The 13,634-nt window shown below is 43.1% G+C and overlaps 1 protein-coding gene across 1 annotated transcript in view; it reads right to left on the minus strand.

The window, feature by feature from the left end:
• The window catches only part of SLC26A4 (solute carrier family 26 member 4), a 53,379-nt gene that overhangs the window by 25,792 nt on the left and 13,953 nt on the right, over nt 1-13,634 (minus strand). Inside the window, exons 6-12 of the mRNA XM_019509327.1 lie at nt 10,536-10,688; nt 10,367-10,449; nt 9,115-9,262; nt 7,804-7,917; nt 6,453-6,530; nt 6,048-6,143; nt 1,462-1,568 (exon numbers count right to left, since the gene is read on the minus strand). Of these exons, the coding sequence (XP_019364872.1) occupies nt 1,462-1,568; nt 6,048-6,143; nt 6,453-6,530; nt 7,804-7,917; nt 9,115-9,262; nt 10,367-10,449; nt 10,536-10,688 (779 nt within the window). The remainder of the gene's footprint in view (nt 1-1,461; nt 1,569-6,047; nt 6,144-6,452; nt 6,531-7,803; nt 7,918-9,114; nt 9,263-10,366; nt 10,450-10,535; nt 10,689-13,634) is intronic.

Below are 13,634 nucleotides of genomic sequence, written 5' to 3' on the forward strand. Positions count from 1 at the left end.
CCTAGTGACACTATTTTTAAAGGAAGGTTAATTGTTTTTGTTTTGGTTTGGTGACTGAACAGGAAAAACAATGGAAAAAATATCTTTTGGGGTCAAACAGAAATGTATTTCCCAGGTTTTTGGTAGAACAAAAAAGTAAAAGAACACTGCTTTGAACCAAGCCAAAACTCTTAATTCAATCTGAAACAAAATGCATTGTTTTATTTTTCATCATTTAACTATTTTCTTTAATCTTTTTTCCTCTAATTTATGTAATATTTTAAAATTAAAAATGTAAGTTTCATTTTCAAAATGTTGAAACTAAATGTTTTACTTTCTGAAATTAAACATTTAATTTAAAACATCTTGGAACACATTTTTTCTACATTTTAAATGTCCTCCCCCTTTTTGAACTGAGACTATTTACCAAATTCAATCTGACCAAAATTCCTTTTTTTGCTAACTTATTATTTGTCAAAAAAATTGCTGTTCTAAGGGTCTCTTGACAGCACAGCTCTGATAGGCACTGATGACACTGTGCTTTCTGGACTCCGGGGAAGGAAAAGTGTATATTCAGCAAGTAAATCAGTAGAGGCATATGAGGTAGCTGAGTAGCAAAGCAAAGTCCTATGAAGCCATCTTTCACTTCCATTCACCCTCTACTGTTCTTTTACGTTGGTTTGCTGCCCTGCATTCTGTGTGATCAGGGAAATACCAGAGCCAGTCAAAAGTTAACTTGTGAATATGAGTCTTTTAGCTACATAGTATTTTATATAGTGTCTTAGGGTAACAAAGCAGAATAAAAATTATGGTCACACACACACGTGCTACTCATTCTACAAATTCTGTCCAATGACATGTAGAATAAGCAGCTGCTGAGAGTGTTACTCTCCAACATGTTTTCTATCCTATGTGCCCCCACCATAAATTGTTTAGTGCTGAAAAATCAATATAACAGGTGTAGTCAACCTGCAGCATGTGTGCCACGAGTGGCACGGGCAGCCTCTTTGCATGGCACATGACAGTTCAGGGAGGGGATAACCAGCACAGTGACAGACAGAGCAGGAAACAGAAAGCAGAGCAGCAGATTGGGCAGGGGAAAGGGATTGGAGTGGCACTCTGGGAGAATGCAGGGCTAATTTGTGGTACATTTGCCAAGAAGTCTGACTCCCACTGCACTAAAGTAAATTAATGCAGTAGAAATGCTCTTAGAATTTTTCACATTTTTAAATGTTTCTGTCCCTTTTCTAAGTTCCACAGTCCTGTGGGTTCATAAAAGAGAGATGACTGAGCATGCAAAAAAATTACAGTAAATAGTCACATTGTATTACTTTTGTGATTATGACAAGATCACAGAAACAGCACTGTGTATTAAATCGGTAGATTTTTTTTACTTCCATAAAACAGTCATAATTTTCTTTGCTTTTCACTAAATTATTTTAATGGTATAACACTGAAAGGTCTCATTTCTGTGTTACTTACAACTGAACTCTCACCACAACTGTCAGTAATCCAAACACAAGGCCAGCAAGCAATCCCAAATCGAGCCCCAGAATGATGGATGCCACACATGTGAAAACCCAGATCATCTAGAAAGGAAATAACAAATATGAAGTTTCTTATTTAAAGAAAATTGCTCTTAGTCACAGTAGGATCTCACCGAACCAAATATGGTAATCTACAATTTAAGATCAAAGGTGGTCAAAATACCCCACGTGCTGATTTGTGTGTTAAACTCTTCCTTTATTTCCCAGATAGTTTTGCCAATTTCTGTTTTATTATTCCTATTTGAATTTCAGGCAATGAATTACCATGCGTTTCTAACATGATGAAATATAACAGAGACCCAGTCACCTGTCATGGAATGAATGAGAACACCACTAGTCATTGCTTTTAATCTTTTCCAACAACACCTATTTTTGATAATTTTGCATACAGAAATTGTAAACTTTTTATTTTCTCATGTACACACATTGTAGGAGAACAGTTTATTCTCAGACCCACTGGTGGTAAGGAGGGGTTGTCCCAAATGATTTCTGAGAGCAGGATCTGTCCCACAGACTGGTATATCATATAAAATGAGGGACATATTCTGAAGTCCTTCCTGCTTCCTTGAGCAAAACAAACCACGTGGGATAAGTCTTGACATGCTTAGCCTATCATTGCCGAGGCAAAGTTCCCATTGGACCCAAATGGCAAGGGTTTGGGCATCTCAGCTCCCACGTAAAGGCTGTCTGAAAATTGATTAAGAATCTCAGAATCTGGCCCATGCAAGGTACTGCTCATAAACGAGCTCCAGAAAATCTGGGCGTGACAGGGAATACTGAAAAAAAACACTTTCTATACAGTCCTTTCTCCCCCAAATCTCACAAAAGGGATCTTCATAAAAACTCCCATAAGGCATGAGGGAAGAACTTGGTTGAAATTAGAGGGCTCAAAAATATAGACTAGGGGCACTTTGACATGCTCTGGGAGTGTGGGTGGGCACTTTAATTAGAGCAGCTGCAAGAGCTGCTTTAAAGTGCTGTAGCATCTCATGTATCATCATCCCTGCACTTCAAAATGGTGGTGGGGGCACTTGAACTAAAACTTGTTCAATGACCTTTAGTTCAAGCACCCCTACCACCATTCTGAAGCATGGGGACACTGATACACGAGAAGCGGGAGGCTGCTGGAGCACAGTGACTACCAGGCTCCAGCAGACTCAGTTAATGAAGTTTGCTCTCAGCATGTCTACAGGCACCCTAGGTGTAGGGGTGGATCCATTGGGGATGCAGTGGTGCATTTGCACCTCACTTTGATTCCTGGTCCACCCCAATTTTAAAAGCAACTGCCTGGCAGTGCCAGCAGAATTTATACTTAGGCAGCAGTAATAGAGTAAACTGACTTCATGGCTCACTATAACCTACCTGATTCTTTCTAAACTCTTCATTCCACAGGCGTCTATAATCCTCTCTCCTTTTTCACTAATTGAGTTATCCTTTCTTGGGCAATTCTGCATCTGTAAGTGGCTCCTGATAATGAACCTCCCATTTTTCAGCCTTGCAGACTGTTTAACTCCAAAACATTAACTCAGATGTGGAAACAACTTTCAGTGAAGCACTGAATGCACTGTAAAGATGCTCAAGATGCTTTTGTTCTAAGAATCTGAAAAATTCTAATGGCTACAGGACTAATGAAACAACAAGTTTTGATTTTTTTTGCTTAGTTTGCTGTGTTTCTATATGTAATATAGGACATGCAAGTTGCAATAAAGATATACTTGTTTTTGCTTTTATTTTAAACTGAATGATATGGCTGTAAGTCCTTAGCATATTAGTCAAAGTTCTAGTTTCTTTTTAACTGGAGAAAAATGTATATTGTGTTATATGTGATGATCAGGGATCCAGGTTTTCTGTTCACCAAGGAAAAATATGGCAAAACCCAGATTTTCTCATTTTGGAGGAGAAAAACTTGGATTTTGTTCTTTAAAGGAAAAAAATGCAGGAAATAGTGGGTAAGTCTGGTGGTGGTGGGACAGGGATTTAATCCCCATAAGGAGGGAGAGAGGGAGTTGGGCAGGGCTGGGGCTGGGGCTGCTGCCCAGTTGGGGCGGTGCGTGGGGCTTGCAGGCCAGGGCCAGAACTGCAGGGCCCTGGTGGGGAGCGGGATGGAGCCACAAGTGGCTTGTCCAGGGCGTGGCAGTGGCAGGGGGGCTGGCTCCTTGCCACTACATGCGCTCCCAGGGGCACATGGGAGGCACTTACCCCCAGACTTGTTCACGGTGAGGGAGCAGGCTTCCCACTGTGGGCTTGGTACTCCCCGTCCTGCTGTCCTTCCACCGGGGCCTCTGTGGCCCAGTGGGTAGGACCTGGCACAGCACAGCAGAGTAGGGTGGGGAAGCTCAGTGTTGCCACTAGGAGCCTCATGCTGCCATGGCAAGGTACCCACTGCCTGCCTAGCAGCAGTAGGGGTGGTGGTGCAGGGTTGTGCCACCTGCTGCTGCCAGACAGGTAGGGGGTGCCTCGCCATGGCAGCGCAGAGCTCCCAGTGGTGGCACTGAGCTTCCCTGCCTGGTCCCACCTGCTGGGCTCTGGAAGCCCCAAGGGGAGGGCAGTGGGGTGGGGAGCCCACACCTGCAGTGGTCAGCCTGCACCCACCCCCTCCACAGGCTCCGCTCCAGCCGTGCCCCCCATGGAGGAGGGGGAGCTGGACTGCACGTTCTGCTCTGCCGCAGCAGCTGCTGCCTCCTGTGGTCAGCAGCTGGAGCTTGAGCACAGCTGCAGGGGGCAGGGGGCTGTGGACCTGGGTCCCTGGCCCCATATTCCTGGCAGATGGAGGGCCCCCCTCCAGCAGGGCTTGGGGCTGTAGGTGGGGAAGGAGGGGCAATGGCATAGGCAGGCTCAATGTTCCCTCTAAGGAGTAGTGGTCCATGAGCACATTGCTTTGGTCCATAAGCGTGTCACTTTGGTCCTGCCTCCCCCTTTTGGTAGGGCACAGTCTGCCAGTAAGTGTCTCAAAGTAACTGTCCAGCTGGGAGCGGGCAGGGTTCGGCCACCAACCTTCTCCATGCTGACTGCTGCCCAGAGCAGTGCAGTGGAGTACTGTGGCCAGCCATCAAATCGATAGAACTGAAGGGGAGACACCAGGGCTGGCATGGGACACTAACTGAAGGTAAGTTCCTCACTCCTCACCTGGGGCAGGCAGTGGCTCCTCCCAGAGGTGAGGCAGGGACAGGGATGGGCACGGGGACAGGGCCTGGGATGGGCTCTGCCAGCTCTGGGAAACTGCTCCACTCCCCCACATCAGCTTGGGGAGCGAGGAGGCACAGTGGAGCAGTTCCCTGGAGCTGGCGGAGCAGGCAGTGGCTCCTCTGAGGTGAGGCAGGGATGGGGATCTGAGGAACTGCTCTGCTCTTCCGCATCGCCTCAAGGAGGAAGGAGGCACATGGCATCGGGGCTGGGAGTGTAGCAGTTCCTTGGAGCTGGTGGAGCCCACCCCAGGCCCCAGCCCCAGCTCAACTCGGGAAGGAGCTTCAGTAAGTGGCCCATGCCGCAGTCCAGGTCCTATCCTGGAGGGTGTGCAGCCTTAAAAAGTTTGTGCACGGAAAGACTTTTACTTGTGTGTGGCTGCGCACATGTGCAGCTTAGAGGGAACGCTGGGCAGACCCCAGCATATCAGGGCAGCGTAGGGGGACAGCTGCAGCTTGACCCATGTTTTGGTGAGTGAAGCAAGCAGGGAGCTTTGATTTTCCATGACAAAAAATCCAAAATCAAACACCAAAATTTATAGGTATTTAGAATTTATTTAAAAAAAAAAAATTATCTTTAATATATATTAATGATATATTTATTTTTAATAAAAATTAAACAGAGAAAACCAGGATCCCTGGTGATGATGCGCCACACTAACTGCACCCCACTTTTCAAAATCCTAGATCTGCCCATGACTAGGTGTGTTTGTGCCTGGAACCCTTATGCACACATTCTTGTTCATATTATTCCTGCTCTAAAAAAAAAAAGTGAAGTGAAGACTGTGGGGAGCTATTGGTTCTGGAATGGTGAAGAATAATGTTGCTATTGCAATGTATCTGGAAACGTTTGAGAATCATTTACGAACTGATTCATAATCAGAACATAAAGGGCCATATTCCCTAGATCATCTAAGATGGCAAAGCAAATTTGAAAAGCAGAATGATAAAGGAGATTAAGACATATTTACAGGCTCCAGCTTCACAAACTGCTGTACACTGTGCTGGTTGCCAATAGCCAGGGATTACCAGTGTAAGGGGATGCCATAACCTGGAACTTTATGACAGGATGCTGATAATTACGGTGGTAAAGATCTGCTACAGTGGTCCCAACACATCAGGACATTTTCACTGACTGCATCTGAAATTTTCACTGCTTTAGGGGCAACATATGTATTGGAGACGAGCACAAAAATAGCCATTATGAACCAGAGGATATGGTTTAATTCTGTTTATGTGAATAAAAAGGATGTGGAAGCTAGGAGAAACCTGGGGAGTGATAAAAACCATAAAGAGAACCAATACTTAATTATTTAGGGAAAAAAAGTAGATTACTTACAGCATCCACCTTATTCTGTCTCCACAATCTGGGAACATCACATACCTGCATGAACATCCCTTTCAAGTTGGCAATGACAACAGCTGCCAACACAGACTGTGGAGATATATAGTAAAAACAGCATTATTCATAAGAAAGAAATGCACTTTAGGGTGCTTAAATACATCTTCTCATTATGAGGTATATCCTCATTGTATACTATGGAACAGAGCCTCAGCTGGAGACACCAGTCCAGTTCACTACAGTTGAGTGTCTGGACTTAAAAGGTATCATCTCTGAACCAAGAGTTCTAGATTATTGCATTTATTAGACCAACTGAGAAATTGCAACAAAAAAAAATATATATCCTTTTTTTGGATTTAAATGGTATGTCAGCAAGTGTACTTCATAGGTGAAATATAGTACCTTTTGCAAGGGCTCTAGCAATTTCCCCAGAGCAACAATGGCAATCATAACAATCCCAGCTGAGATTAGGCCAGCAACCTGCAAAGAAGATAGTATTTATCTGTAGTAAGTGTTTTTAAATTTTCTACTATGTTTCCAGGTTCGTTAAGAATAATATATAGATAGCTTTATGTCACATTTTTATAAACAAGCAAACTGCTAACATATTATTTTCTTCAAATGTACATGAACAAATGCTGAAACAATTAAACTAGAGAGGTCAAATAAGCCACAGCAGCCCACGTAAATCACTACACATATATTAATATTCTCAGGAAGGCTGATCTGTCTATAAAGAAGAGAAAATCTACAACTACTCCGTGTTCCACATGGCAGTGTAAGGACACTAGGAAGTCCTAGTCTTCCTCTAGCGGCTGATGCACACTGTTCATAAACCAATTACACTTGCTGAGATGCTGATCTTTTTTTTCCTGTTAGTAGCTTCTCGTGATTTTACTGCAAAGAGGTCTGGGTTCAAATGTCAGCACCAGTACAACTACAAGTAAGATAATTAACACCAGCATACTGTTATGCTGTTATGCATTGTCGGCCCCATATATACTGGGCCGACAATGCGAGGTCACGGTTGGCAGGGCTAACCAGACCTTGTCGTGCATCCACAGGTGCATCTCGAGTAGAGCCGGGGAGGTGATCCTCCCTCTCTATGTGACGCTGGTCAGGCCACAGCTGGAGTACTGCATCCACTTCTGTGCGCCCCATTTCAGGAGGGATGTGGACAACATTGAAAGGGTCCAGAGGAGGGCCACCCGCATGATCCGGGGACTACAGGGCAGACCCTACACTGAAAGACTGCGGGACCTAAACCTGTTCAGCCTCCACAAGAAAAGGCTGAGGGGGGACCTGGTGACTGTCTATAAACTCACTAGGAGGGACCAGAAGGGTTTAGGGGAGACACTGTTTCCCCTACCGCCCCCTGGCATGACAAGGAACAATGGACACAAATTATTGGAGAGTAGGTTTAGATTAGACATCCACAAGAACTACTTCACAGTTAGGGCGGCTAGGAGCTGGAACCAACTTCCTAGGGATGTGGTGCTGGCTCCTACCCTGGGGATCTTTAAGAAGAGGCTTGATGACTACCTGGCTGGACTCATTTGAGTCCAGTCTTTTCTCCCGCCCAGGCGGGGGGTCGGACTTGAAGATCTACAAGGTCCCTTCTGACCCTACTTCTATGATTCTATGATGATTCTATAATTCTATGATATTACAGGAGCATACTGTGGTTAGATTGTGCCCTATGCAACATTAAATAGGACTATCTTGAAAAGTAGTAGCTAGAAAAGCTCATTACCTGAGTTTTTCCACCAGTGCTTTCCTGGACAGCAGTACGTGAAAGTGCAGTTGTAGCAACAAAACAGGAAAAAGCTCCTGAAAACACATTGCTGATCCCAAAGGCAATAAACTCCTAGAGGAAGATTAAATGAGGATGTAAATGTAAATTTCTTAAGATAAATTTGCAGTCCAAAATGACAATATTTTCCTGTAGGAGTCTGGAAAGTGAAATGTACAGTAGTCGCTCACAAAACACTGTATTAGTAACACCAGTTCTGGCAAGTATTTTGGAACCTGTTTACACTGTTTTTTGCACTGATTTAGTTCAAACACCAGTAAAGATAAATTGGTACATCTCCCTCATGAGAAATTTACCTATAAAAGGTAATTTTCTGTTTACCAATAAAGGTAAATGGCTGATTTCCAAAAATTTCATCTTAATATGTTATATTACTATAAGAATTCTTATACTAGTATAACTGTATCCATAGATGAGAGCTATACCTTAACTATGTTGGTTTCTAAATTATCATTAAACCTATTAAAAAACTGTGTTTAGACTAGCCCTTACTTGATGCACAACATTTTATCACCAATAGAGCTGGTTGGACATCTGCCAATAAAACAAAGCTTTATCAAGATTTGCTGGTTCATTGAATCCAAAATGCTTGTTCAAAACATATCAGTGTTGATCAACTTACACTGAATCCAAGGCAGGGTTCTGAAGGAACCTTGCCTGGATCCCCAGCACAGCTGCCCTGAAGCCAGGAACACTAGCGTATGTGAGGTCCCTGGCCTCCAGGGACTGGGAAACTTTGATCAAGTTTAACTTAAATTGACTGAAGCAGTCTTCCAAAACCCCTCTACCTGTTCAGCACAATCCCCTACACTTCAAAATCATGCATCTCAAAGCATGTTCATGCACAGAGAAATGAAAAGCAGGTGTAACTGTGGATCAATACTTACATAGAGTCAGTCATACCATCTCTACACACCACCAGATACTTCCCCTGAATAAAGATTACCAGTAGTTAACCTTTCAGGGAAGCTTTAAGTGCCTTTAGTTTACTGGAGCAACACAAAGGACTGGGGCTTGGGACCAATACTGTGTGTAGTTCACACCTCTCTTATCTCCATGTACTAAATTTGTAATATGCTGTAACCGAAGCCCACATGTTATCTGCTGCTTGCAATAGTTTAATATTACACATTAGAGTTCACTCAGATGTGAACCATTTAAATAATCTATATTTTTTCCGTGTGGCCGTGTAAGCAAACATCAACTTAACTTTAATTTCCTTAGATCTTAAACTACTTTGGTTTCACATACCTGGTTTCCATCAATAGCATAATCATACTTGGTTGCATATACCTTCCCCACAGACACAGCAATAGCATAAGCGACCACAGCAATGGAAAATGCAGCTGCTGCCATTTGTGAAAACATGCTGACAACTGGAGGTACAGGAGGCAAAAACCTAACATTCATGAAAATATATTTATATCATCAGCTTTGATCAAAAACTGCATTCACTAGAAATGCTAAGAACTTTCAAAAGCAGATATGTACATAGTGAATGGTAATATCCCAAGTTAATACAAAAGTAGAAAGACCTACTTACATAAAATATGATTATCTTGCTTCATATGGCCCTAATCTTGACCATATTACTTAGAAACAAAATTCCCATTGGTCTGAGCAAGATAAAAATTTGACTTTGCAAAAGCAAAGGGAAGAAATATATTTTGAAGGTTGAATGAAGGACATTATGTGATTAATTATACTGTTACAACAATAATACATCAGGTTCTATACTTAGCACTTTTCATCAGAAGGTCTCAACAACATTTATATCCAGCCTCATGTTCCCACAAGAATTAATTAGTTGGAGCTTGTGCATCATCTAGGATGTACAGGTTCTTGCTATTAAGTGATTAGAATCTTTCAGGACAATCACTCAGTTAATTCCTTGAAAACTTTATTCTTGCAAAGATACAAATTGTATTTTAGAATTAAAACCTGATGTATAGATACAGACTATGATAAGACTATTCACATGAGAATGGGTTTTCAGGATTGTACATGTATTTGAGTATTTTTATTTAAAACAATTGAATTTTGTAGTATTTTCCATTACAAAAAAACTCACTTTACCAACAGTAACTTATAATTTTGCAGATAACTTCCAATGAGTCAGATCAAATACAATTAATAATAATATTTATCTGACTCATTGGGGGTTATCTGCAGAATCAGCTGTTGTTGCCAAAGTGATTTTTTGTAATAGAAAATACTACAAAATCCAATTAATAATAATATTTTAGTGTTTTCCGTTGCAAAAATTCACTTTGGCAACAGTAGCTGATTCTGCAGCTAGCCCCCAATGAGTCAGATAAATATTATTATTATTCCTCTTTTACAGATGCAGAAAAAGTAACCCTGGTAAATGTATGGAAATACTTACAAAATGAGAAGTAAAACTCCTGAGCAGACTGCAGTCGTCTTTGCTTTTTTTTTTCTCTTACTATAGACATTAATAGTCATTTAAAATATTAGCTGCACTCAGAACAAAGGCACTCACCCTCTAGGTATGTTTTTCACAATGCCTGCATTGTATTTTTTTTCCAGGTCAGCACCATAAGAAATACCAGTGGCTACTATCGTCTGTAATCAAATAAAACAAGTTTTAGTACTGAAAGACTACTCATGTCTTGCAATGAGCTTCATCTACTATGTTGTTATTTGCTTACCACAATGACTTCTATAGGAATGGGAATCGGAATCTTGTGTTTGAATCGATCATTTATTTCTTTAACTGCCATGCAGACAACAATGGTCAGGAGACCAGCAACAAGATCAGCAATGTTGGTGGTACCAATTCTTTCAAATATTTCTATGAGGGTCTGAAAAAAAGTCAAAGGCAATATAAGATACTTTAAATTGCACTTACCAAGTGAGAGAAAATAGTCCAGGCAAAGAAGCTGCCATGAAAACCTTAAAGAAGGTCAGGGGCTACCTATTCCATTTGCTTATGTATACAAGCCTAAGGAATTTGACTAGGAACACAAGTTTCTTTAATGCAGTATCAAGCTTTCACTGAATCAGTGGATGGATTTCACGGGGAACTTACCTAAAAAAGCAGATCCATGAGAACTTTCTGTGATGATCTCTTAGGATTTCTAACTTCTATATAATTAATATTAAATAACAAGGGGTAGATCCCACCTCTATTCAGAACATTTGAGAAGAGGACAGATGTTGGAGCTTCATATTCCTTGCCCAGACACAAAAAATATCCATCCATGGTGCTCAAGCAACAGCTACCAGATGCACGTTTAACACACTGGCTAGGTACAGACATTTAAAAAAAACCCAAGGCAGAATAGATCTAAGTTACAGTTTTCTGTAAGCAGCATAGTTTAGATTGGTAGTGAACAGAACACATTCACCCTTTGGGGAAGGGGGTGGGGGGTAAATCTTAGACTGGGTTACATCATTTTTAAACCAATCTATGTGAGACAAACTTCTGTTCTGTTATGGATATACACTAGTTTTTGATCACTTACACCGGTAAAAAAGTGGAACGTCTGTACCTGGCCACTGGCTAAGTCACCACTGGAAACACTGGGTCTGGAATTCTATTTCTTTTTGATTGTGTAAGTCAGTGGTACTCAACCTTTTGACCCTCTGGCCAGATGAGTGGTGTGGGGACCCACCTGTGGGCCGGATTGAGTCCTGGGGACCCAATACTGCTACATTCTGTTTCCCCACACCAGGATTGGGCCCTAGCACTACCCATTCCCAGCCCTGAATATTGGGATTGGATACTGGATCCAGTATGCAGGGCCTGGGGATCCCTGTGGACCCAGAGATTTGGCAGCAGGGGACTGGTGCTCTCCCCTCTGCCCCAAATTTCTGGTCCTGGGGGGAGCTCCACAGGCCAGATGACAAGGTGCCGTGGGCCAGAGATTGAGCACCCCTAGTCAAAGTGGCAGTTTTTTTGTCATCTATATGGTATTTTTGGCACCTACATGCAGACAGCTATTCCATTCCTGGCTGCATAACTCTGTGTGCATAGACAACTGCATACACATGTATGTGGACATGTGCCCCTGGCAACAAAATGGTGGAGAAGGAGGGTCCCCTATGTTTTAACCTCAGTAGCTCAGTGGCTAAGTGGCTCACCGGGAAAAGTGCAAACCCAGGCTCTAAGCCACTCTTGCCCAGAGGGCATTTGAACCTGCATCTTCCTGCCTTTAACAAGTGCTCTAATCATCACACCCCAAGTCAGGCATTACCCCAAACCTTCTCTGGCCTTCCTTTTGGAGCTGGGCCTCTACCCCTTGGGTTTAATATAGTCATTGGGTGAAATGAATGAATAGTAGATGGGAAAGTTTCTGCCTCAATGGGAAGTACAGCCCTAAGCTAGAAGTTAGAGCCCCCACTTTTCCAACCACCAGTCACCATACTAAGCCACATATACTCTGCCTTGCTCTCTTCCTCCTGGCCCCATGTTTCCCTCTCTCCTGGCTGCCCAGGGGGCCAGCTTCAAAAAGAGTGCTACAGAGGGTCCTAGAAAATATCTGAGTGGCTGGGTGGTTACAGCACTATGCTGGGAAGTCAGAGTGTTGCAGTGAGGAAGGACTAACACCTGTTTCTCTGACCTCATGGTAAGTACCCTAGGCCCCTCACCCTTCCTTCCTCTCCCCCAGGTATTGGGACTAAAACATGGGAGGGCTGCCCTTCTTCTGTGTCTAATATATGCTAGTTGTGGGTTTGTGACAGACCATGTTTTTCAGGCCTTAGATGCTGTTATGTATCCACCGGGGTGATGCATGTAGCCTGGTACATACACATCCAGTGCAGGGCCTTCTGTGTACATACTAGTATGCCTGCCCAATTACATGGCCAGATTGGCAAGAAACTGAATAGCTACCTCTGTGTAAAGTGATTCAAATGCCATGTAGATATCTAAAACCCATCACTTGACTAACAAAAAATAGAATTTCTTCACACATATGCTCAAGGGACGGTCTATGGAATAAGGGCTTGTTCAGCTTCCCTACTGCCTGGCAAACAAGACTTATGAAGAAAAGCAGAAAGAACAAGAGTTATTTAGTCTGGAAGAGAGAAGACAGAGTGGGGATTTGATAACAGTTTTAAAATACCTGAAGGGTAATTATAGAAAGGACAGAAGTAGCTGTAGGGGACAAAGACAAGAGGCAATGCACTCAAGCAGCAGCAGAGGTTGGAAATTAGGAGGAACTTTCTGACTATGAGGGTGGTCAAGCCTCAGTGGAACAGGCTACCCAGACAAACTGTGGAACCTCCATCCCTGGAAAGTCTCAAGAACATGGTAGGACGGACACTTGCTTGGGCTGGTGTAGTCAGGGATGAACCTGCCTTGAGCAGGGTGCTGGACTACATGACTTTATGGCCGCGTCCACACGAGTGCACACATGCCTCTTGCCCTGCCTTAAACCCCTTTGAGATGGGGCAACAGGCACATGTGGGAACAATGAAAAAAATATTCCCTGTGCTGTAAACTTGCAGCGCAGGGAGAAAATTAGACCCTTGGATATCCAGGGGTCTAAAGAAAAAAAAAAAAAAAAAGAAAGAAAAATCAACATTTAAAAAAGTGTCAGAACTGGAGGCTGGGTGCTCCATAGAGACGCTCTGGCTGCCAGAGCGTCTCTATAGTTGCCCCTCGCCCTGGCGCTGAAACACAGCTAGTGAGGCCACGTGTTTCAGTACTAGGGCTCTGGAGCCAGTGAGTAAGGGGTTGGGGGGCTGGAGGAGGGGGAAGGAGACCAATGTGGGGGACACCCAATGGCCCCGCCCACTCCCCC

The sequence above is a fragment of the Gavialis gangeticus genome, unplaced genomic scaffold, assembly GCF_001723915.1.
Source record: "Gavialis gangeticus isolate Ggan-Ray unplaced genomic scaffold, GavGan_comp1, whole genome shotgun sequence".
Taxonomy (NCBI): Eukaryota; Metazoa; Chordata; order Crocodylia; family Gavialidae; genus Gavialis; species Gavialis gangeticus.